Source organism: Lepidochelys kempii, chromosome 3, assembly GCF_965140265.1.
Source record: "Lepidochelys kempii isolate rLepKem1 chromosome 3, rLepKem1.hap2, whole genome shotgun sequence".
Taxonomy (NCBI): Eukaryota; Metazoa; Chordata; order Testudines; family Cheloniidae; genus Lepidochelys; species Lepidochelys kempii.
This window is the reverse complement of record NC_133258.1, coordinates 104,435,763-104,462,478: the sequence shown is the minus strand read 5'-3', so window position 1 is coordinate 104,462,478 and position 26,716 is coordinate 104,435,763. Positions and strand designations below refer to the sequence as shown.

Here is a 26,716-nt window from a genome sequence, read left to right as displayed (position 1 = left end):
CCCCAGCTCTCCTGCTGTTAATAGCTCACCTTAAGTGATCACTCTCCTACAGTGTGTATGGTAACACCCATTGTTTCATGTTCTCTATGTATATAAATCTCCCCACTGTATTTTCCACTGAATTCATCTGATGAAGTGAGCTGTAGCTCATGAAAGCTTATGCTCAAATAAATTTGTTAGTCTCTAAGGTGCCACAAGTCCTCCTTTTCTTTTTTCGAATACAGACTAACACGGCTGCTACTCTGAAACTTTTCTCTCAAGGAGTTTCAAACAGTAAAACTTTACCTGGAATGCCTTGAGAGGTTTAAAGAAGTGGCTGAGAAAGGCCATAAGAGGGGGGGAAGATATAATTAGTGAAATGTTTCTAGGGCAGGGGTGGGCACACTACAACCCGGGGGCTACATCCGGCCCTTCAGATGTTTTAATCCGGCCCTCGAGCTTCTGCCGGGGAGCAGGGTCTAGGGGTTTCCCCACCCCGCATGGCTCTCAGAAGCAGCAGTATGTCCGCCTCCAGCTCCTACGTGTAGTGGCAGCCAGGGGGCTCCGCACGCTGCCCCAAGCGCTGCCTCCACAGCTCCGATTGGCCAAGAACAAAGGCTGATGAGAGCTGCAGGATGGCGCCTGCGGATGGGGCACTGCATAGAGGCGCCTGGCCGCACCACTGCGTAGGAGCCGGAGGGGGGAAATGCCGCTGCTTCCGTGAGCTACCTGAGGTAAGCACCGTCCGGAGCCTGTGCCCCTTCCCCCCTCCAGTGCCCCACCCCTTGCCCCAGCCCTGATCCCCCTCCCACACTCCGAACCGCTCAGTCCCATCCTCCTGCACCCCAGAGCCCGCCCTGCCAGCTGCAGCCCTCCCCCCTCCCCCCCCACCTGCAGCCCAACCTCCTGCCCCAGCCCGGAGCCCCCTCCCGTACCCTGAACTCATTTCTGGCCCCACCCCCAAGCCCACACCCCCAGCCAGAGCCCTCACCTCCTCCCGCACCCCAACTCCCAATTTTGTGAGCATTCATGGCCTGCCATACAACTTTCATACCCAGATGTGGCCCTCGGGCCAAAAAGTTCACCCACCCCTGTTCTAGGGGCACGAAAGCTTCAACAGTCATGTGGAACTTCTAAATTCCACAACTTGTATGTGTGCAAAGAAAGAACAAACAAGACACAAAAATACCCCAAACAACAAAAAAAGGAGCAAAGGAAGTTTATGCATCTTCCAGTAAAGTTTCCACAAAATACAATTCCAGCTTTACAACAGTTAGTTACAACAGACTGGGGTGTAAATACAAACAGAACACCTAGTACACCATCTCCACTGAAGACACCGTTTGAATTCATATTTGGTCCTAAAAAACTGAACTTCTTTCTGCAAAGAGCCATTATTCACCCATTCCACAAGTACTGAAACACGTGAATGTGGCTGTTAGCAACCATTCTGAGTGGCTGGTAGGGAGGCCACTTGCAAACAATCCCACTGAAATATCCTTTGGATGGAGGGAGTAACCCATTCAGACAACTTGTACCTACACACGGTCTGGGGGATGGAGGAACGGAAATGCACACCAGGGGAAACCTCTACTCTATGTCATCTATGACACAGTGAGCAAAAAGGTTAGGCTTACAGCGTCCAATGGCCTTTATTTGTTGCCAATGGTGGATACTGACCTAGATTTTGGGGTTGTTCCTCAGTGAAGGTATCAATAAAACTGCATTAATGGTGGAATTTACAGGGACATTGAAATCCTGATAACTATACAGATATGAGGCAATGTTGGAGGGAAACTATTATATGCTCTAATTGCAGACTGTCAGTGCCATCTACGAGAGCAAAGAACTGTATCACCATCACAAACTGCATTACACCCCCGAGAGTAAGCATCATTCAAATATCGTTGCCACTGAAAGACAGACCAAAATAAGCAGGTCTCATTTCATTGTGAAGAGTTGACCATCAAGCTGCATGTGCATCCACAAAAAGTTGCAGGAGTTTAAAAACAAAACAGAGTGGCAATCCTAACAAGCTAAATGGACCCAACCCTCTACAGAAACTGTTTACAGGGACCTTGAAATCCTGATAACTATACAGATATGAGACAATGTTGGAGGGAAACTATTATGTGCTCCTATTGCAGAGGGTCAGTGCCCATTCCTCTTACCGTGCTGCTCCCTTTGCACCCTGCTGTCACATGTCTTTTCCCCTTCATGACTTGGGCCTGCTTGTTTTAACCTGACAATATCACTTCCACGAATGTTCTAATTTGTTCTCTTGATTTTTTTTTAAATTAAATATTGTACCAAAAGTCCCACAAATTAGAAGACATTTACAGAACAATGCAAAATATTATTTGTATAGCACCCTTTATGCAAGAGCCCAGAGCACTTCACAATTTATATGAAAACAATCCCACTGAAATGCAATCCCTTCTCTGGAGAGGAGGGCGGCACCTATGCAACCAGCTGGTGTGTAGTATAGTGCACAACAGCCTGAGGGATGAAGGAAAGAAAATTAACACCAAGAAAAATCGCTACTCTGTGTCACGTGATCAACAGTGTCCGCATTCATCTGAAAGGTCTTCAGACCCAAGCCCAGATTCTTCGCCAGACCTCTGGGCATAATCTACATAGGCTAGCTATGGCTTTTAAGAAGCCACATTCTACCTGGAGCACAGCAGCACTCTGACCATGTATCTCTCAATCTTGATACACTCCCTGTGTCAGGTTTCAGAGTAGCAGCTGTATTAGTCTGTATTCGCAAAAAGAAAAGGAAGACTTGTGGCACCTTAGAGGCTAACAAATTTATTTGAGCATAAGCTTTCGTGAGCTACAGCTCACTTCATCGGATGCATTCATTGGGAAAAAAATAGTGAATGTCAGGTACTGAGTGGGTGGAAGGGAAACCAGATCTATGCCACCTGACATGTGTCGGGGAAATCCACAACTCTGGAAATGCAGCAGCAGCACAAAAGGTCTAGAGAAAATAAGAGAATCTAACTCCCACACCTCTTAGAATTGCACAAATGCATAATTGTCAGTACAAATGGCCACTTGACATTTATCCTTTTGTATATAGAATTACAATAATTATGCAAGCAACCATAATAAACAAGCATGCAAATCAAGTATGCACACTTTGTGCCCTGTTGCATGCAAGCTATTTTAAATTCCAAGCCTGATCATGCATTTAAATAACAAATCGAACTGGAGTATTGTGTTTTTATTCTTCTTCATATTCCTCTTTGTATTCATTTTTAATCCCCAGCTTGTACTTTTCAGCACTGTACATTGTAAACGTCCTGTTCTGATTTGATATGTTGCTGTCACTTATGTTTAATACATTCTTCCTTTAATCAGTGCTTGAAAATGGTTACCACCATTGTTCTTTTAAAAATCACACAGGACTGCAATTTTGAAAACTCAATTGCCGCTTACAGTTCACAGATCCGGTAAAGAGAAGCTGAAGGGATTCCCCACCCTTTTGAAATCCTCATCCTGTTCTCAGACAGCCGCCAAAGAAAGAACCTGCTTTATAGAAAGCATTCATTTACACACTGCACTGGGTGCTCTCTGAGGTGTACAGAGCAGACCTGATAAGTAGGCACAGAAATGAAGAAAGGCTTTCAAACAAAATCCAGGGCTCTCATTTTTCTCATGTTTGCCTTGAGCATTAGGGAACATTAGGCAGCTTTAGAACAACAAAAGTCCACAATTTCATGCAATTTATGATATGCAAAGTAATATTCCTTATTTCTTCATACTCTTGTAGAAATAAGTTCAGTGTCATGACAAGATGAATTGGATGTTCAATGTAGCTGTACTTTTAAACTTTGCTATTTGTGGCTTGTCAAGGTTCCTTCCACACTCTGAACTCTAGGGTACAGATGTGGGGACCCGCATGAAAACGCCCTAAGCTTATTTTTACCAGCTTAGGTTAAAACTTCCCCAAGGTACAAACTATTTTACCTTTTGCCCTTGAACTTTATTGCTGCCACCACCAAGCATCTAACAAATATATAACAGTGAAAGAGCCCGCTTGGAAACATCTTCCCCCCTCAATATCCTCCCCAAACCCTACACCCCCTTTCCTGCGGAAGGCTTGATAAAAATCCTCACCAATTTGCATAGGTGAACACAGACCCAAACCCTTGGATCTTAAGAACAATGAAAAAGCAATCAGGTTCTTAAAAGAAGAATTTTAATTGACGAGAAAGTAAAAAGAATCACCTCTGTAAAATCAGGATGGTAAATACCTTACAGGGTAATCAGATTCAAAACATAGAGAATCCCTCTAGGCAAAACCTTAAGTTACAAAAAGACACAAAAACAGGAATATACATTCCATTCAGCACAGCTTATTTTATCAGCCATTTAAACAAAACAGAAACTAATGCATATCTAGCTAGATTACTTACTAAGTTCTAAGACTCCATTCCTTTTCTGTTCCCAGCAAAAGCATCACACAGACAGAGAGAGCCTTTGTTTCTCCCCCCCTCCAGCTTTGAAAGTATCTTGTCTCCTCATTGGTCATTTTGGTCAGGTGCCAGCAAGGTTATCCTAGCTTCTTAACCCTTTACAGGTGAAAGGGTTTTTCCTCTGGCCAGGAGGGGTTTTAAAGGTGTTTACCCTTCTCTTTATATTTATGACATGGCTATTGTCTAAGTCACACAAATAAGAGCTGATTAAACACTAATTCATGATTGCAACGTCCTGCTCAAATTGCAAAACACGAACTTCTGTTGATTTTCAATCAAGTTGCCCCCTAACAAGTTTTAAGATTACTTCCCTGCTAGCAACAACTACTTCTTTGAAAGGCTTACATAGTGTGAACCTCCTCTGTTAGTTGATATAACCTACCCCAAGCTCAACTGTTCAACTGCCTTGGCACAATCTGCCCCAACAAAATGACATTTGGCACATCCCTTAGCTAGTTCAGATGGGCTCACCACTGTCTTTTTCTTCTGTTTTTGTATAGCACCTTGCACAATGGGATCATGGTTCATCACAAGAGCTCCTAAGAGCTATTACAATACAAAAACCAACCAAAGAAGAAGAGAGGGACCGTATGATATGAGTTGGAACATGATATGGTTGTAGGATGTGCCTTATTTCCATTATGTATAGTACTACTGTTCATTATAGGTGAAATTAACCCCGTGAATGAAGTTCCACTCTAGAAGAGAATGTGCCAGAAGGCCTCCTCTGAAGCCAGACCCATTGAACACTGTATAGACAAACTACACAGCCACTCAATTTGCAACTATGTTTTCTCTGAGCTTTGGAACAGCCGTAGGTGATTCCATGGTGTAGTCTGAATTCAAGTCTAAAGCACGCTTTCCTTTAAGTGGTGTCTAAATACATACCCAGGTGAGCCTCAAAAGAGCCCTAGGCCTATGAGCAGAAAAACTAGGGAAGGGCAGTATTGTATAGGGAAAAGGCCCTATGATAAAAGTCTCTACCCAATCTTTTCGTGGGTTTTTAAACATTTAAAACCATTTGGCCTCAGTGAGGCCAGGTCTACACTACAAACGCACATAGATACATCACTGTCCATGGAAGGGCTTCACCCATCAATACAGCTTCCGCCTCTCGCAGAGGTGGATTAACCATGCTGCCAGAAAACGCTACAGCGGCACAGCTTCTTAATTACAGACCTGCCCTGACACTAGCTGCCCACGCCATGTCACAAGCTGTTCTAGTTGGACAAATGTTTGAACACAGTTTGTAAACAAAAAATAAAAACCGAGTGTAGTCTGAGCCTAATTTGGAATTCTGTTTGTTCATCTTGCATAGTTCTCTCAATTACCCAGGAGCCTCCCCCTACTATGATCTAAAAAAGTTTTTTTGAAGTTAGATGATGTAGGCATCTGTACAGGGTAATAACAGCCCACTGTTTGGTCTAGGATATTTCGGATATTGGGAGAAATGATGTTTATTATATACCAGAATACCATTTCCATTTGATTTGTGCACGGTAGGCAACATGCTGTACCTGCCTCAGCTGTACAGTAAACAGAATCAAGTTTCAATTATTTCAGTATTGAGAGATATCTAAATACAACCTGGGGGCAAAAAATCCAGTCATGTCTGGTTAAATAAACCCTGTATCCTTAATTTTCTGACAAAGCAAACTGATTCATACAATTTGCACTACAGCTCACCCACCCTCTTGGCTTAAACAACTACAACTGTACTAATAGTATTGCTCTTAGATACACATTCCAAATCTTTAAACTATCAAGAAAAGGTTCAAAGTGGAAGTTAGAGAGAGGCAACAGATATTCAAACTGGAAGCCACTGAAATGCTATATGTGTTCATTTCAAAGATTTATTTCAATTACTTCTTAATTATATTTTGACTTCATTATACATATTTCTTTATTTCAGCATTTTTACAGCACTCATTGCTATGATAGCTGGATGTCACACAACAGATTAAAACCAAATACATACAAAGCGTATGAGTCACCTATAAGCCATCACTTCCCTTTTTCTGTTGCACAAACTCAGGAGCAGTTAAATGTAATACCATCTGTATGTATATATTATCCACTGCCAAAGGGTGAGTTTACTCGGCTTTACTCCAGTTCCTAAACTATTACACAGATGTAGACTATCACGTAACCCCAGGACAATCAATACTCAAATGATTAGCCTTGATTTACCAAATCTCATCCCCCAGGACATTAATGTTTCGGATTTCTACAATTAAAATAATGTATTTCGTCTCCTCTAGAGGTGGGCTTAAAGCAAAAGGCAACATCCAAGCATTCTTGAACTTTGGAGAAGTTCATTCCTAGTACTGGATCCATATTTAATGACTGGCCCATCTCTAACCAGGTCTGAACACCCACCTGCTGAAGTGAAGAAACAGATTGACAGAGCCAGAAGAGTACCCAGAAGTTACCTACTACAGGACAGGCCCAACAAAGAAAATAACAGAACGCCACTAGCCATCACCTTCAGCCCCCAACTAAAACCTCTCCAATGCATCATCAAGGATCTACAACCTATCCTGAAGGACGACCCATCACTCTCACAGACCTTGGGAGACAGGCCAGTCCTTGCTTACAGACAGCTCCCCAACCTGAAGCAAATATTCACTAGCAACCACACACCACACAACAGAACCACTAACCCAGGAACCTATCCTTGCAACAAAGCCTGTTGCCAACTGTGTCCACATATCTATTTTGGGGACACCATCATAGGGCCTAATAACATCAGCCACACAATCAGAGGCTCGTTCACCTGCGCATCTACCAATGTGATATATGCCATCATGTGCCAGCAGTGCCCCTCTGCCGTGTACACTGGCCAAACTGGACAGTCTCTACGTAAAAGAATAAATGGACACAAATCAGACGTCAAGAATTATAACATTCAAAAACCAGTCGGAGAACACTTCAATCTCTTTGGTCACTTGATTACAGACCTAAAAGTGGCAATTCTTCAACAAAAAAACTTCAAAAACAGACTCCAACGAGAGACTGCTGAATTGGAATTAATTTGCAAACTGGATACAATTAACTTAGGCTTGAATAGAGACTGGGTGTGGATGGGTCATTACACAAAGTAAAACTATTTCCCCATGTTTATCCCCTCTCCCACCGCTGTTCCTCAGATATTCTTGTCAACTGCTGGAAATGGCCCACCTTGATTACCACTACAAAAGGTTCCCCTGCCCCTGCCCCCTCCCCCCCACTCTCCTGCTGGTAATAGCTCACCTTACCTAATCACTCTCCTTACAGTGTGTATGGTAACACCCATTGTTTCATGTTCTCCTTGTATATAAATCTCCCTACTGTATTTTCCACTGAATGCATCCAATGAAGTGAGCTGTCGCTCACGAAAGCTTATGCTCAAATAAATTTGTTAGTCTCTAAGGTGCCACAAGTCCTCCTTTTCTTTTTGCAGGTCTGAACACTAGATCTGAACTTGGCACCTTCTCTAGTACTCTCGCTCCCAAATCAAAGTAATTTTTGCTTCCACCTGCAATCAATATGGATTTCAACTCTGCCTGCTTTTGCAGCTTCTTCCCAGGCCACCATCTACAGACAAGTAATCATTTCTCAAATAAAAATGGCACTACATGTGTTTTATTTTAACCTGCATTCAGCCAGACCCTTTGCCTGAGGCATTCTACAAACCGATGGCTGCTGCTCATGATGGAGTCTGCAATTCAGCTGTGATTATATTGGCTGTAATAGACAAGTGAAACATAAAATCATCTTATCTGTTACCTGACCATGGTTGTGAAGGCTTAAATCTAGTCCACATGTAAACTCTGTATGATGCTCCACAGTCTCCAGTAAGGGGTTAGGCTTGGAAAAGTCCCAGAATCTACAGAAACAAAAAAACAAACAATGATGGTAACTGAAAGGGCATTTAAAAAATATAATGCAGGATACTGATATGCCTGATGCTGCCAGAACCTTTTAAAAACCAAACCCACCCACTTAAGGAATACAATTAATCCCATTTCTGCAAAACCCTTTGCTGATCTAAGGACTTCATTAAGGAAAACCATCTCCTTTATCCCATTACGGAAACTGAGATAACAGAGCTGGCACCAATGATCTGCACTACAGATAATCTGTAAAAAAAGTGGTAGGCTGGCCTTCTTTATTAAGATCCAATTCCTCTTAATATCTGCCAAGTTATATCTATGACACACATTTCAGGGCAACTCAAAAATTTTTTTTTCTGCATTGTCTGATGTGGGGCTGTTTACTGAAAATTACAAATGGCTTATAAATATTGATTGCTCCTGACCTCAGATTTATTTGGGAGCAGACTTCTATAAAACACAATATGCCGTTGCATTTTTCTAATTGATTTATACACTAAAGGGAATGATTTGACTTAATTTTAATTTCACTGATAATTCACTCATCTAAGACTTTTGGGAAAAAATGTAATTCTAAACTCTTCTATTTCTACAGTTTTAACCCCCAGTCACTCCCCAAAACATGGTATGAACCATAATGGATATAATATAAGCATTAAAAATTAGTAATAATAGGCAAAATACAGGAAGCGGGGGTAGGAGGGGAAGTAGTGTCTAATGGGTTACCATAAAGATTGCTACCTGAGATCTGGAAAAATGCATTCAGCATGTTAATGAAATTTTCAGATGACTAAATTGAGAGGAACTCTAAATTATAATGAGGACAGAGAAATAATAAAGCGTCAAACTTCTTTGATTCTGCGGTATTGTCCACAGGAGAAAAATGTGCACCAAAACCCAAGGGCTGCAGGGTTTACTGGGCTATTGTGGTTGGCAGCTAGTGCCAGTCTCTGTACACATTACAGTTTCCCATAGCAGTTTGAGATATTCTTTTGTTTTTCTATAATATGCATGCCACACCCCTGTTCTTTTTTCCAGGTGGACCTGATAATAATGAATGAGAGAAATAATCATCAATGCTAGTTACACAGAAAGGACTGTAGGTTCAGCAGATCAGTTCTGGTAAACAGCAAACAGTGGAGCTAACAGAATTAGTTTGTTTAACCTGCCGGTGTTATTTTCTTAATAAATGAGCAGAGTGGTATCGACACAATGGCTAAGCCATAGCAACAACCCTCTTTACATCTTCCTAGTACAACAGAGGTAATATAAACAGCTCATTTTACAGGGAAATGGAAGCAGAAGAACATATAAGCACAGAATGAACAATTTCACTGTTAAATTTGTCTGTTCAAACAGATAAGGAAGCAAGTCTTGTAGCTTCTAAGAATTAGTGGGGGCCTTCCTTATTGTGTTCATTTTGCATTCTCTTTAAATTTAGTTCAAATTTAAGATTCAGAGGGAGCTGTAGATTTTGTGTGGAAAGAAACTACAAGAAAAACTGACCTGAAAGCCGTTTAAAGTATAATAGGACAGTCTCGTTACTATTACACAAAATTATGTCAGCAAAAGTTCACATATGACATACAATTTCAGAGCCTTATAGTCCAGTGAAAGTTTCATAGAAATTTTTAAGGAAGATATTCTGAACAGACCTACTTGAATATAAATGTATCCTAAACACAAGATTACAGAGAGGATATGAACTTTAGGTGCCTGAGTACTGGACTGAGAGCCATGAACTCCTGAGTTAACCTTGGCTGATAGCAATTTACTGGAGGATAAATGGCAAATAACTCTTCAGCTCCTGTCCTCTGCTGTCCGTGCCTTGTTGTGGCAGGACAGCTTGCATGCTCTAACGATCCCCAGAATCTGTGTCGACGGGGGCTTTTTGCTCCTAGGAGGTTCAACCATGCAGGATTGGTCTGTGCAGGAAGGGCCAGACAAAACAGACATCCTGGTCCTTCAGGTTGGGGGTTAGGCACAGAGCTAACAACCCTGTCCTGTAAAAAACAAAATATATTTTACGGAAACCGCGATGGAGAAATCAACCGTTACTGTGTGTGACGGCCTTCAGGAGCCAATGACCCGTATGACTGCCAGTGGTGAAAGCTGAAAGGAAGCCACTGGCATGAAGACTGAAGTGCTCAACACCAAGACAAAAACCAAACTTGGTTTTTGGAAAGTACGGACAATGTTCAAAACAGGGAAGCTAGCTCAGGTCGCAGCAGAGATGAAATGCTACAGCTTATACATCCTGGGTGTCAATAAGAGCAGATGGACGGGATCAGGAAGATTAACAGCAGCCTCGGGAGAAATTTTGCTATTTTCTGGACGGGATGATGGACAACACCATGAGAGTGTTGCCATCCTTTTGAAGAAGGGAGTGGAGCATTCCCTGCTTGAATGGAAATTCATCATCATCAGACTTATGAGAGCCAGACTGAAAGGGAAACATAATAATATCACCCTGATTCAGTGCTACGCTCCGATAAATGACAGTGATGAAGTAGTAAAGGATAAATTCTACCCTACACTCCAGGTGGAGTTAGAGAGAGTACCACACCACGACTTAACTATTGTCATGGGAGACTTGAATGCCAAGGTCAGTAAGGACAACACAAACAACAACAGACCAATGGGAAGACACGGGTGTGGGACCATGAATGAAAACAGAGAAAGGCTTGTTGACTTCTGCAATATGAATGACCTAGTCAATGGTGGAACCCTATTTGAACATCGTGAAATTCACAAGCTGACATGGTGTTCTCCAAATGGCACAGAGAAGAACCAGATGACCATATCATGATCAATGGCAAATGGTGACGCTCACTGACAGATGTGAAAGTGAGGAGGGGTGCAGATGTTGGCAGTTACCACCACCTTGTGACAGACTCCATCAAGCTAAAACTGAGAAGTGTGGGACCACCAAACAAGGGACATAGACGCTATGATATTGATAAGCTAAAGTCCCTTGAAATACAGAAAGCCTTCATTCTGCAGTTAAAGAACAGGTTTCAAGCACTTGCAGACCTTGATGAAGAGGAGGGAAATGCAGATGAGGAGATCAACAAGAAGTGGGACAAAGGAACAGCAATTTATAAACAGAGCAGTTGTCAGGGTTCCCTCCCCACTCTGAACTCTAGGGTACAGATGTGGGAACCCGCATGAAAGACCCCCTAAGCTTATTTCTACCAGCTTAGGGTAAAACTTCCTGAAGGTACAAATGCTTTGCCCTTGGAGGGTACGCTGCCACCACCAAATGATTTTAACAAAGAATCAGGGAAAGGACCACTTGGAGTTCCTATTCCCCCAAAATATCCCCCCAAGCCCTTACACCCTCTTTCCTGGGGAGGCTTGAGAATAATATCCTAACCAATTGGTTACAAAGTGATCACAGATCCAAACCCCCGGGTCTTAGGACAATAGAGAAATCCGTCAAGCTCTTAAAAGAAACAGAACTTTATTAGAAAGAAAAAAGGTAAAAGAAGCACCTCTGTAAAATTAGAAGGGAAGCTAATCTCACAGGGCATCAGATTTAAAACACAGAGGATTTCCCTCTGGACAAAACCTTTAAAGTTACAAAAAGAAAACAAGGAATACACCTTCCTCTCAGCACAGAGAAAATCACAAGCCAAAACAAAAGTAAACTAACACATTTCCTTGCAAGTACTTACTAATTCTAATGGAACTGGGTTTCTTGATCTCTCTCCAGCAAGCACACAGAACAGACAGACAAAAGCCTTTCCCCACCCCAGATCTGAAAGTATCTTGTTCCCTTATTAGTCCTTTGGGTCAGATGCCAGCCAGGTTACCTGAGCTTCTTAACCCTTTACAGGTAAAAGGATATTGTGCCTCTGGCCAGGAGGGATTTTATAGTACTGTATACAGGAAGATTGTTACTCTTCCCTTTATATTTATGACAGCAGTGAAGCCTGTCTAGGCTACGGGCAGAAGAGAAGGAAGGAGTGGATCACACCCAGAACATGGAACGCCATAGAAACCAGACGAGCCCTGAAGAAAAAAGTTCTAGACACAAAATCCCAGAAGCTAAAGGATGAATACCATAAGCAGTATAGCAAGGCATACCGGGAGGTCAAACACCTTGTGAGAGTGGACAAACAGCATTATACTGATAATCTGGCAACACAAGCAGAGGCTGCAGCTGCTCGTGGTGAACAAGGAACCGTCTACAAAATGACACAGCTTATCAGTGGTAAACGACAGACACCAACAAACTCTCTCATCAGGAACAAACAAGGACACCTACTAACAACCGAAAAAGAACAAAAAATGCACCGGACAGAGCATTTCAAAGAATTGCTGAACAAGGAGTCACCTAAAAAGGAAGTAAACATCCAAGAGGCAGAAGATGATTTTAATATCAACACAGACACCCCAACTAAGGAAGAGATCATTCAAGCCATCAAATCCTTAAAAAATGGGAAAGCTCCTGGCAAGGATAACTTGAATGCAGAATTGTTTAAGGTAAATCATAAATTAGCAGCATCTATCCTGGCCCCTCTATTTCCATCAGTTTGGGAAAGGGAAAAAGTGCCAGATGAGTGGACCAGTGGGGTTATAGTGAAGATACCAAAGAAAGGAACTCTCAGTGATTGTAATAACTGGTGTGGTATCACACTCTTATCTGTGCCAAGCAAAGTGTTGTGTAAGATCATGGTCCAGCATATATCACAGACAGTTGATACTGTTCTCAGAAAAGAACAAGCTGGTTTTTGGAAATGGCATGAATGCACAGACCAGATCTTCACTCTACGAAACATAATAGAACAGTGCTTAGAATGGCAATGGCAACTTTACATAAATTTCATAGACTTTGAGAAGGCTTTTGATAGCATTCACAGGACCAGCCCATGGAGCATTCTGCGGGCATATGGAATTCCTTTCCATATAATCAACGTCATCAAAAGATTCTATTTCAACTTTACATGCAGTGTTGATCACAGCGAACTCAGTTTCGAAGTCAAAATCAGAGTACGTCAGGGTGTGTCATGTCTGCAATCCTCTTCAACATTGCCATCAACTGGGTAATGTGGTGTACAACAGAAGACATGTCAAGAGGCATTAAATGGACACTTTTCTCATCCCTTGAAGATCTGAACTTCGCAAATGATGTCACTCTCCTATCACATATCCAACACCATATACAAGAAAAAACAACTCGACTCAACGCATTCAGCCAGCAAATCGGACTGAAAATCAATCGCAAGAAGACAGATATCATGACCTTTAATATTGCCTCACCATCACCAGTACGGATAGAGGATTATGTTCTCACCAATGTAGAAACATTCACATTCTTGGGCAGCACCATCAGCCAGGACGGTGCAACAAGCCAGGACATCCAGAACAAAATCAGTAAAGCCAGGAACACCTTCAGGAGCGTAAATACAGTCTGGAAATTGTCAAAATACAACACCAAAACCAAACAAGATTTATCAAAGCTGCGCACTTTCAACACTACTTTATAGTGCAGAATGATGGGGAATGAGAAAGTATGACATGTCCAAACTGTTTTCATTCCATACAACCTGCCTCAGAAAAATCCTCCATATCTTTTAGACCAGAACAATCTCAAACCAAGATCTGCTGACACAGTGCAGCCAAGAGGATATGAGCACCATAATTGCCAGGAGGCGCTGGAGATGGATCTGTCATGTGCTTTGGATGGAAACTGATTCCATCACCAGAGTAGCAATAAGATGGACACCTGAAGACAAGTGAAAATGAAGCCGCCTGAAAACAACCAAAGAGCTGTGGAAACCGAGCTGAAAAACCTGGGGCATAGCTGGGGAACCACTGAAAGACTTGCCAGAAACAGACAGGAGTGGAGAAGTTCATCACTGCCCTAAATGCCAGAGGCATAATAGGAACATGATGATGATGAACTCTGCAGCTCAGCTTCCCTCAATTGTAAAAATGGTGGTGATAATAATCATAATACTAATAATACCTACCTCACAGAATTAATTAATGCTTTGAAGGTTTAAAGCATGTTGTGCTATCTATTTTTATTGAGATAACATTTAACTAAGTCACATTCTGACCTTGAATATCTGAGAAAAGACGAAGCCTCAACAATATTTAAAAGCTAAATAAAGTTAAAGTTGTTACATTTTCTTACACAGTAGTGACAGCACCTACAATGATTAAAATTGAAAGAATTTTAAGACCTTGTTTACTTTTCAGTATTTGTGCAGTTGGATTACTTTCTGCACCTCCCTATTCTTAGACAATACATATATTCCAGTCACTGTTACTTTTTCTAATAGTTTCTTATCAGTTACATCTGCGTCTCATGCATTAGCACAATGCTTCAGTATATAGGTTGCAAACACTGCAAGCAGACTATTTTTAAAGGGTTTTTATGAGTATTCATACACAATTAGTAATGAAAAGTTTTCTCCTGCTCTTACCGTTTGTTAAACTTGTCTCTTAACACACCACAATTTCAGGGGTGCTGCAGACATCTCAACACATGAAACATTCCACAAACACACATTCATTTTTCAAGCACCATCACCAGCACAAACTTGCAGCTGCTGGAGCAGCATGCAGGCACCACAGCTAGGGCAGAGGTGGGGGAAGGGTTACAGTACATCCCTCACTGTCCCAGAAAAAGAAAAGTCATTTACCATACATATAGTGACAGGAGTTCCTTGAGATGCATGGTCACCATGGGTATTCACCATGGGTGTGCATGTGCTCTGTGTGCATGGCACGGGAAATTCTTCAATAGCAGTGTCTGCTGGTCCATGCCTATACCCTTCACCTCCTCATGCTCCAAACTGAGGGCATAAGGGGCAGCGTTGACCACCTGCCTCTCCAGTTCCTACTCTACCATGAATCAAATAAATATCCAAAACAGTGGGGAAGGATGGCAGGTCATGAATACCTACAGGGACCACACATGCCAAAGAATTACAGTTACTCTAAAGCAAGTAGCCTGCCTTTCTTCTTGGAGGGCCTGTCCCTCTGTGGGTAATTCCCAAGAAACGGTCATCAAGGAGGTGGGTGTGAGGAAGATCTCTGTACCACAGTTTGCAGGATCTCTGAGCTAAAGGAAGTATCCTTCTCTGAGACTTGAATAAGGGAATATTGCCTGGTAAACATGTGAGCGGAGCCCTAAACTGCAGTTCTACAAATCTACAGAAGTCGGATTCCTTGCAAGGCACTGAGGCAGCCTGAGCCCTGGTAGAGTGAACCCTGATGGACTGAGGAGGAGGCTTCTGCTATCACATAGCAGAGGAGCATGCAACTGGAAAGCCATTTTGAGAGTCCTTGGGAAGACCTAGCTTTTCCTTTCATCCTCTCTGCTATGGAGACAAATAACCTTGGAGACCTTCTAAAGGGCCTTGCCCTGCCTAGGGAAAAATCTAACGCTCTGCATACATCCAGCAGTGGGGTTTCTTGATTTCCCTACTCTTGTGAGGTTTAAGGTAAAAGACAAGCAGGGATACTTTGTTCCTGTAAAAGATTGAATAAGGCAGGTCCACCATAAGAGACCCAAGCTCACATACTCTCCTGGCAGAGGTGATAGCCATGAGGAAGGCTACCTTCATCGATAACTGCAGATGGAGTAGGAGGTCAAGGGCTCAAATAGTGGGTCCATGAGTGTGAACGGCACCAGGTTTAGGTCCCAAGCTCTTGTAGATTTTGATACTGGCAGAAACATTCTGATGATGCCTTTTAAAACTATGCCTATTGTGGTACTGGTGAAAACCGAGCAGTTCTCCACCAGACGAGGGAAGGCATTAATTGTTGCTAAATGTACTCTGCCAACTGATGGACAGTCTGTGATACAAAGAATCCCAGCCTCCTGCAGAAGCAAACAATGCTTCTGGCAACACAGTGAGAAATGCTTTCGGCAACACAGTGAGAAATGCTTTCATTTGGCAGAACAACACTTTCCTGTAGAGGGCTTCCTGCTATTACTACTGAGGGAATTCTGTGTCCCAAAAAAAAAAATTCTGTGCACAGTATTTTAAAAACCTGAAAATTTTATTTGTCATTAAATATACATGGAGGCTCCAGCATGGCAGTGGGGAGCACATGCCAGTGGTTGCATGAGGTGGGAGATCAGCCTGAAGGCCACTCTCCCCATTCCCGGACAGGGACTTAGTGGTGAGGCTGCACCTGACCCTGACACAGCACAAGGGCTGGGCCTGTCACTCTGCGCCAGGTGTACCAGGTGTGGGACAAACAGGCTCAGCCCGGCAGGATCCAAGCGTGGAGGGATCCAGATGTGGGGTGAGTGTGTTCTCTGTGGGGCAATCTGGGTACAGGTGATTCAGTAGGGGAGCTAGACGCACAGGGGCTTGTTGGAGGGTTCCGGGTGCAGGGGAAATGGGGTCCAGGTGAAGATGATTGAGGCTCAGCAGGGGTGGGTGGTTTATGCCCCAGGCTTTACTCAAAAAAATGAGCAATGTGTTCAGCTGAATTAAGTCAGGTAAAACAGAAATACAGAGCAAGGTCTCTCTGGCCTACAGAAAAAACTGTAGCCTATGCCTGTTAACACTCCTAATTTCTTTATATACACATTACGGAAAGCCTGCTCTACCCTTAATTGAAACAAAATCATTTTCCAAATGCAGACAGGGCCTAAGTGAAAGGTTTAAATTTATCCGTATCACAAATAGATGTAACAGCTACAAAGACAAAAACCCCTAATTTTTTGTTTGTACAAGCAAGTTTGATACACTTTCCACCAGAAAGTGTTATTTCAGATGTTGGTATAGTTCAAAAATAACCTCACTTATAAAATCTTCTCCACTTGTCAGTTTTTAGCTGGCTATTAATAATTAAAATATTTAAGGAAACAGAAGAATATAGAAAATACAAGCAATCTGGATTGTATTTTTCGATAATATTATAGTGGCCATTCACTGAAATTTCATTTTCACAGATGGCTGATGACCCCCTATCTACTTATGAGGTTGAATTACTGAACTATATTATGAGGACTGTCTACAGCCAACATTTTCCAAGTTTTAAAGAGATTCCACCTCAGTCACTGTAACAAACTTTATCTCAAAGAATAGCATCATGTGTAGGCAGGAAGCTGTCCATGGAATTTACATCAATTAAGTAAATGTTACATGCGAGTTTGTGTTTTCAAATGTTTACTTCCATACTAAAATATTTGTTTCAAGTCCATGTAGACACAAATGAAAGAACTAAAATATTGTGCACAGATGTGCGCTAACTTTTTAGTAAGTCTAGTGTTTGCAGCATCATCACTTGCAAATATCACCAAAATGACTGTGCATACGCATAACATAGATAAACGATTAGAAAAGAACAGTGAACACGCGTATTATGAATCAACAGAGAGACAGCCATCCACCACCCCATTGCTCATCTAGACAGACAACAATAGGAGGTGGTAAGTGTACTAGTAATTTAAGATTTCTCATGACACCTGCATGTACTTGGCAGCACAGTGTGTCCGTATGTATTTGTGTGTGCACACAATATTCTGCTAAATACATGTAGGTGACACAAGACATCAAAATATAAACTATAACTACTACTGTTACTGTACTTACCACCTCCTATTTTTGTGTGTAAATCATACACAACACTAAATTTAAGCCACAAAATTCAGATTTGGATCAAGGCTTCAGATTAAGCTGTTAGATAAACAAAGGTCAGCTGCAAAGTTCAGATTGAGATCTGAGCTTCATCAGTGTTCTTAGTATTTGGCTGTAAGGGTGTGATTCTTGCCCATCTCTAACACATTCTACATCAAAATTCAACTTTCTTTTCTGGTCCCATAGCTTCTTTCTGATAGATGTCAGAAAAATTCGGCATTAATTAAAGAGGAGTTTCATCACATTTTGAGTCTTTAAACTGCCAGAAACCACACACTGCCCTATATGAAATTTTCCAGGACTCATTGAGATGAACCCATTTATAAACTGTTGTTTCATCAAAATTATCTTTAAAATGTCAGTTGTAGCATTAACCGGAATCAGTATTTTATGTTTTTTTGGCATTATTTTACAATAGCTGCTCCAGCTCCCCAACACATTAGGCACAGACACTGCACACCAGCACCTAACCGGAGGCTTGATAAATTAAAAAAAAAAAAGGTATTAAGATGGTATCAGGCCAGCTTTAAGAGTGTATTTATGGATGTATGCCTCTGCTGCAAAGGATTAAATATATCCTACTGAAAGCCCTTTTATTGTGAACATCATCTCTGCAAAGTGTTCCAAGGTAAGCCAATACTACTACAAATTCAGTGGCTTTGAGCACATTAGAAATTTTAACTCAAGAAGTACTGAGAACTTCTGCACTGATTGACTTTAAGAGAAGATCATTAACAGGTTTCATTTCATATATTTAAATGTATTGCATGACTATCTTGAAGTGCTTTACATTCTGGAACAGTCTTCAAAGGGAAGCAGTGGGGGCAAAAAAACTAACTGGCTTCAAGATTGAGCTTGATAAATTTATGGAAGCGATGGTCTGATGAGATTGCCTATAATGGTATATAGCTGATCTGCGACTGCTAGTAGCTAATATCCCCGAAGTCCAGTAACAAGACACTAGATAGGGAGGGCTCTGAGTTACAACAGAGAATTCTTTACTGGTGTCTGGCTACTGGGTCTTGCTGAAATGCTCAGGGTTCAACTGACTGTCATATTTAGGGTTGGGAAGGAATTTCCCCCAGGTCAGATTGGCAGAGATCCTGGGAGGGGGTGGGGTTGCCTTTCTCTGCAGCGCAGGGCACAAGTCACTTGTAGGTTTAAACTAGTGTAAATGGTGGATTCTCTGTAACTTGAAATCTTTCATTCGTGATTTGAGGATCTCAGTAACTCAGCCAGAGGTGACCTATGGATCTATTACAGGAGTGGGTAGGCGAGGTTCTGTGGCCTGCAATGTGCAAGAAGTCAGACCAGATGATCATGATGGTCCCTTCTGGCCTTAAAGTCTATGAATATATGAGTCTAAAATTAATTCCTCCCTCCCCCGCTTTTTTTTCCCCCAAGAGAAACTCCTAATCCACTAAAAAGTTTCTCCATTGACCCATGTATCATCCCCTTCGGAAGCCAAAGTGAAAAGGAAGCCCCTGAAGAATGCAGTCTTGATGTCTCGGTTGACCACAACTATTGCAGTATCACAAGGGAGAATCAATTGCCTACCATATGTCTACGCTGCAATTAAAAACCCACAGCTGGCCCAAGCCAGCTGACTCGAGCTGGTGGGGCTCAGGCTAATAGGCTGTATAATTGCAGTGTAGATGTTCAGGCTCGGGTATCTGAGCTCAAACATCTATGTTGCAATTATACAATCCCTTACCCCAAGCGCCACGAGCCTGAGTCAGCTCGCAGGGGCCTGCCACAGGTTTCTAATTGCAGTGTAGACATAATTACGACCTGGCTATTTTAGGATAACTAGAGGATCTAAAAATTACAATCAACAGTTTCATCTGCACCTAGAAATATAAAGGAAGCCAATGTGGATTAGAAAGCCTTCTCTACCTCACAAACTTTGGGTCATCAATAGAGTACAAATTCAGTTGAAAGAAACGTTAGCAACAGTGTATGTAGTAGATTTTAGGGGTTTGCCCACATATAGTAAAACATAAAAATGATGTGTGAACCTTCCTGATTTGAAATATTCGGATTGTTTCAAACCTTCAGATCAAAATTAGTTTGAAAAGATTTTAAAATGGCTCAAAGAGCTAAACTGAAAGATGTGTTCAAATGTAAAAATAAAGTGATTAACGTTTAAACTATTTTTAGAACTTGCAGCACACAGTGACAGGCACACAAAGAAATAAGTCCTAATTATAAGCAATTATTCCCAGTCTACTGCAGTCATCCTGCTCAGATTTCCATTTGTGCTCCCCACCTCTTTTGGCTCCAAGCAGATCAGAATTTTTTTTTGGTAAGAATTGTCCTCTATGAAGCATATTTAAGGAAAACTGTGTTAATAGGTGCAGGGTGCCTTAAGGAAACAGCAGACAGCCTATATGGGGGATGGTAAATCCCTAGGTTCTCCTATGGGGCACAGCTCCCGAAAGTTTTATCAAACTTATTTAATATCCCTTAGGGTGTAAAAGATTTAGAACGTAGAAAGATGTGGAATATTAGAGAAAATACAGACTTGCTTTCCCATGTATGCTTCCTTTAATGATGAGGGTGACATGACTAGCAGACTGGCTGATGGGCTCTCATAACATGTTGGGAGTGAGTAAATTATCGCAAGTTATTAATGATGTTGTTAAATATCACTCTCACTCTGTTCTTTTGGGCAGTCAGAATATAATACTCAAGTTATGCTATTTGACAGGTCACTTTTAAAACAAACAATGAACAGTGTTGTGTTAACTTTATATCTAGCACACTAACACCTGAAGACAATTCTGTGCTCTGTGTTATAGTGCTTAATAATGAATAAAGCCACCACCATAACTAGGCACTTATTTGTTAGGGTGACCACACATCCCATTTTGGCCGGAGCAGTCCCCTTTTTAAGCTCTGTCCCAGAATCCTGACTTTTTTGGCAAAACTAGACATTTGTGCAGTGCCAGTGGGTAAATCAGTGGGTGGAGGGGTAGCAGGAGGCTATAGGGCAGTGCCAGTACAGGGCTAGAGGGGAGGGTGCACGGAGCGTCCTCTCTCTGCCCCGTGCAGACGGCATCCAGCCCCGTTCCCATGGAGTGAGCGGGTCCTCCAGCCCCAAAGGGCCCGGCAGCTGTGTTGGGATTAGCTCCCTCTGCAGCTCATGATCTGGAATGCGAGTCTGGCGTGACTGGGAGTTGAGCGGGTGTGGCTGTGGCGAGGTGCGGGCAGGCAGCAAGGAGCCTTGCCAGAGATGCTGCACTGCTCTGCCACGCTCCTGGCGAGGGGTGTCATTTGGAGAAGCCGCCAGCAGAAGCAGCAGCCCATATGTGCAGTGAGGCAGCCGGGCAGGTAAGGTATGGATCTGCCTCTTCTTGGGCATTGGTTGGAACAGACACTGAGTGTGGTGCAGCTCTATCCCCCCACCCCCAGCATCGTAGAGCCGAGCTCACTGGCTGCTCAGGGAAGTGTCTCCTTTTCAGTTTACAGAAATATGATCACCCTATTAGTACAACAGAGTTCGCCAGGAGTATCTTTTTTCACAATGAGCATTTTCCCAATTGTTATAAGAGATATTGTCTGTTAAATGAGGAGGCTTATAAATTCTGAGTGGTGACTGGACTCAGCCAAACTCAAGAATGTAATTAGGAAAAATTACTGCTCTGAAATCACAACCTCTCTTGTCCATTTATGTATATAAAAATACTGTATATATTTTAAGGTAAGTACAAAGTTATTATGAAAATTAGTACTAAACGATATCTGAACCATTAACCTTAAATTAGAACAGCACAAGACAGCTTTACCCCAACTCGTTAGAGGATTATTCATCCTTAATTTGTACTCTCTCCCCCTTCTACAGAAGATATTTTGAAAGACATATGAAAACTCCAAGTCATGACAGATTTAGTTTTACTACACTCTTTATAATGACTAACTTCTCAATACAAAATGTTAGTTTTGCTGAAGTTGACAATTCTTCACATACAAAGATTGAGAATTGTGTTGGGACAGAAACATTTAATGATGAAAAACTCTTGCTTGACACGATTATAAATTCAGAAATATAAGGTAGGCAGGTAGATACATTCCCCTTCCCTCAAAAAATATTAAATAAAAACCTCACACCAGACCAGCGAGTTAGGTACATGTATCATCACTACCTGATGAGCAGTGGAATTAATCACTATAGTAAAGCTCTGTTTGGATCCATATTTCCAATATAATATTCAGACAAACTCAAACAATTAATTTTGCTAAGGGCGCTATCTCCGTATCCGAAGCCTTGGCAACTCTCAAGGACAAATTTTTATCTGATGTACAGAAACACAATTCCATTCCATTTAAATGGACTTGAATCCCCCCATACCAGGTGTCAATGTGGCCTCCAGTTTTTATATTTTAAAAAATACATGCAATGTATTTATTAATATATAACAGACATGCGGCAATTCTCCAAAAAATGCCATATTTTTGGAGTTTAATGTACCCAACCTACATACACCCACATCCTATATTATTTGAAAGCTTATTTACGTATGTTTAGATGAGGTATGATGTGGAGTTGTTAAGTGGTGCCATAAGCTTATAGGCAACATGAAACAATGGCACCCAAAATGAGAAAGTGTCACTTTTTGCACAGTTCCAGAAACACTGCAACATGACTACGACTACAGTTGTTATAGTTTAAGTTAATTTCAACGCCTTAATGCAGTGTTTATTGGTCAAAGCTACTAAACAGCAATGTATTAAAAGATTTTTATTGGTTTTGCATGGGCAAGTTTCTCCCTCCCCAGAAATGAAGTTATTTAGTATGTGGCAAAAATGATGACTATCAATATTTGGCAATATACTAACATGAAATGTTTCGACATTGTATATCTTAATTGTCAAAAGTATCTGACAAACGATAATCGTTTTATATATTTTCAACTGAAATTTGCTGACCAGATCAGTCTTACACTTAAGGTTATGCACCCATAGCAGTAGATTGCATGTCTATAGTTTGTACTGCAGGGTGGATAGATATAAATATATATGAATTTGTAATGTAATTCTTCTCAATTTGTAAGCTTTTGTACATACAGTGTAGCATCTAGTCTGCCTGACAGAAGGTTTTAATTTGTAATTGCCTGTGCATGTAGTACTAGCCTTTGAAATATTCTAGAAACTCGCTTTTTAATTCAGTGACACTTTCGCATAGGTCAGTATTAGTGTTAGAGATGACAGTATGCAGCTTCATATGGTCAATATGCAAAAGCCACGAGAGAAAGAAGTGGCTTAACAATATGTAGTGAAGATAAAGTCCACAAACTAGTCCTTGCCTCTGCACTGAAGATGGATGAACACCACGTTACAGTTCTTACCAACCAATCAATTATATGACAAACCAGTTTGACCCTGAATCACATCCAGAGGTTTTATCAACATATCTACCAGACTGTGTGTAACATCAGTTGTACAAGAGTCTCTACTGAAAACAGCAGATATTGGTGAAGACCAAATGGAGAGATTTGTGAGAGATTTGCTTGCTGATAGGACACACAGCTTCTTCAGCCCAGTTAAGAAATCTGGCATCAGAACACTTGCTGACATGGCCACGAAGATCAAAACTCATTTTGCTAAGAGATCCACAATCACAGCACCTATCAGTCCAGAAATTGTTTTCTACAGAGCCTTATCCTTATCAAGATGTAAAGATGTTTCAGTGGCAACTGTTCTTAGTCACCCAGTAGGATCTGTGCTTATGTCCCTCTTCCATGCTGATGGAATAATAAGAAGAACAGTCAAAACTGAATTAGGGCATCAGCTGGAAGCTCAAGATGAAAGAATCCATGAGCTAAGAGCATGCAACAAAGAAATGACACTGTACATCAGAGATATCATGGCTGTCATACACCCAATGCCTGAAGGCAAATTCCACACATTCAGTGAATTGGCTGCTGAGTTCTTGAGGTAGGTCCTAAAGAGATTTGTGAAAGCTAGTTCTGTAATTGAAGTCTTTAACAGATATGGCAAGAGTAATGTAAAAACTTCAGAAATTGTGACCACCAACTCATCCATTTCATACTCACTCATAAGAATTTTACACTCAACGACAAACACTTGGTCTAAAACATGGGAACAGCCAGGGACGCTAGCATGGCTCTACAATATGCCAACCGCTTCTTGAAGAAAATTTTTTGGACAAATGCACCATGAAACCAATTATGTGCCTCAATAATATTTTCATCCTCTGGACAGACGGCTTAAACTCCCTCACAGATTTTCATCTAACTTCAACAACCACCACCTGCCCCATTAAACTTTCTCTCTGGAACACTCGCACATCATCATCAGCTTCCTGAACACCACAATCAACTTCAACAATGAAACCCTACAGACAACCAAATACAAGAAACGCAAGAATCACCACACCTACCTTCATAGATCCAATAATCACTCCAAACACACAATCCAGGAAGTTTTTGGAGAGTGTTGGGGACAACTTCCTGGTGCAAGTGTTGGAGGAACCAACTAGGGGCTGTGCTCCTCTTGACTTGCTACTCACAAAGAGGGAAGAATTGGTACGGGAAGTAGAAATGGGTGGCAACCTGGGCAGCAATGACCAGGAGATGGTTGAGTTCAGGATCCTGACACAAGGAAGAAAGGAGAGCAGCAGAATATGGACCTTGGACTTCAGAAAAGCAGACTTTGACTCCTTCAGGGAACTTATGGGCAGGATCCCCTGGGAGGCTAATATGAGGGGAAAAGTAGTCCAGAAGAGCTGGCTGTATTTCAAAGAAGCCTTATTGAGGGCACAGGAACAAACCATCCAGATGTGCAGAAAGAATAGCAAATATGGCAGGCAACCAGCTTGGCTTAACAGAGAAATCTTCAGTGAGCTTAAACACAAAAAGGAAGCTTACAAGAAGTGGAGACTTGGACAGATGACTAGGGAGGACTATAAAAATATTGCTAGAGCATGCAGGGGTATTATCATGAAGACCAAAACACAATTGGAGTTGCAGCTAGCAAGGGATGTGAAAGGTAACAAGAAGGGTTTCTACAGATATGTTAGCAACAAGAAGGTAGTCAGGGAAAGCGTGGACCCTTACTGAATGGGGGAGGCAACCTAGTGACAGATGATGTGGAAAAAGCTGAAATACTCAATGCTTTTTTTGCCTCAATTGTCACAGACAAGGTCAGCTCCCAGACTGCTGCACTGGGCGGCACAGTATAGGGAGGAGGTGAGCAGCCCTCAGTGGTGAAAGAACAGGTTAAGGACTACTTAGAAAAGCTGGACATGCACAAGTCCATGGGGCCGGATCTAATGCATCCAAGGGTGCTGAGGGAGTTGGCTGATGTGATTGCAGAGCCACTGGCCATTATCTTTGAAAACTCGTTGCGATCAGGGGAGGACCCGGACGACTGGAAAAAGGCAAATATAGTGCCTATCTTTAAAAAAGGGAAGAAAGAGAATCCGGGGAACTACACACAGGTCAGCCTCACCTCTGTCCCTGGAAAAATCACTGAGCAGGTCCTCAAAGAATCCATTTTGAAGCACTTGGAGGAGAGGAAGGTGATCAGGAACAATCAACATGGATTCATCAAGGGCAAGTCATGCCTGACCAACCTGATTGCCCTCTATGATGAGATAACTGGCTCTGTGGATATGGGGAAGTGGTGGACGTAATGTATCTTCACTTTAGCAAAGCTTTTGATACGGTCTCCCACAGTATTCTTGCCAGCAAGTTAAAAAAGTATGGATTGGATGAATGGACTATAAGATGGAAAGAAAGCTGGCTAGATTGTCGGGCTCCACGGGTAGTGATCAACAGCTCAATGTCTAGTTGGCAGCTGGTATCAAGCGGAGTACTCCAGGGGTCAGTCCTGGGCCTGGTTTTGTTCAACATCTTCATTAATGATCTGGATGATGGGATGGACAGCACCCTCAACAAGTTCATAGATGACACTAAGTTAGGGGGAAAGGTAGATATGCTGGAGGGGAGGGATAGGGTCCAGAGTGACCGAGACAAATTGGAGGATTGGTCCAAAAGAAATCTGATGAGGTTCAACAAGGACAAGTGCAGAGTCCTACACTTAGGATGGAAGAATCCCATGTACTACTACAGGATGAGGACCGACTGGCGAAGCAGCAGTTCTGCAGAAAAGGATCTGGGGATTACAGTGGATGAGAAGCTGGATATAAGTCAACAGTGTGCCCTTGTTGCCAAGAAGGCTAACGGCATATTGGGCTGCATTAGTAGGAGCATTGCCAGCAGATCAAGGGAAATGATTATTCCCCTCTATTTGGCACTGGTGAGGCCACATCTGGAGTACTGCATCCAGTTTTGGGCCTCCCACTACAGAAAGCATGTGGACAAATTGGAGAGAGTTCAGCGGAGGGCAATGAAAATGATTAGGGGGCTGGGACACATGACTTACGAGGAGAGGCTGAGGGAACAGGGGTTATTTAGTCTGCAGAAGAGAAGAGTGAGGGGGGATTTGATAGCAGCCTTCAACTACCTGAAGATAGGCTCTAAAGAGGATGGATGTAGGCTATGCTCAGTGGTGGCAGATGACAGAACAAGGAACAATGGTCTCAAGCTGCAATGGGGGAGGTCTAGGATGGATATTAGGAAACACTATTTCACTAGGAGGGTGGTGAAGCACTGGAATGGGTTATCTAGGTAGGTGATGGAATCTCTATCCTTAGAGGTTTTTAAGGCCTGGCTTGACAAAGCCCTGACTGGGATGATTTAGTTGGGGCTGGTCCTGATTGGAACAGGGGGTTGGATCA

At 42.1% G+C, this 26,716-nt stretch overlaps 1 protein-coding gene across 3 annotated transcripts in view; it reads right to left on the bottom strand.

Moving 5' to 3' along the window:
* Positions 1 to 26,716, bottom strand: part of PEX7 (peroxisomal biogenesis factor 7) — an 82,263-nt gene that overhangs the window by 13,865 nt on the left and 41,682 nt on the right. For 2 of the 3 annotated variants that reach the window (XM_073337426.1, XM_073337424.1), the window contains one exon: positions 8,232 to 8,331. In XM_073337426.1, coding sequence (XP_073193527.1) covers positions 8,232 to 8,331 — 100 coding nt within the window. Of the gene's footprint in view, positions 1 to 1,198; positions 2,479 to 8,231; positions 8,332 to 26,716 lie in introns of those variants that run through there. The other variant, XM_073337425.1, reaches the window with a different exon arrangement.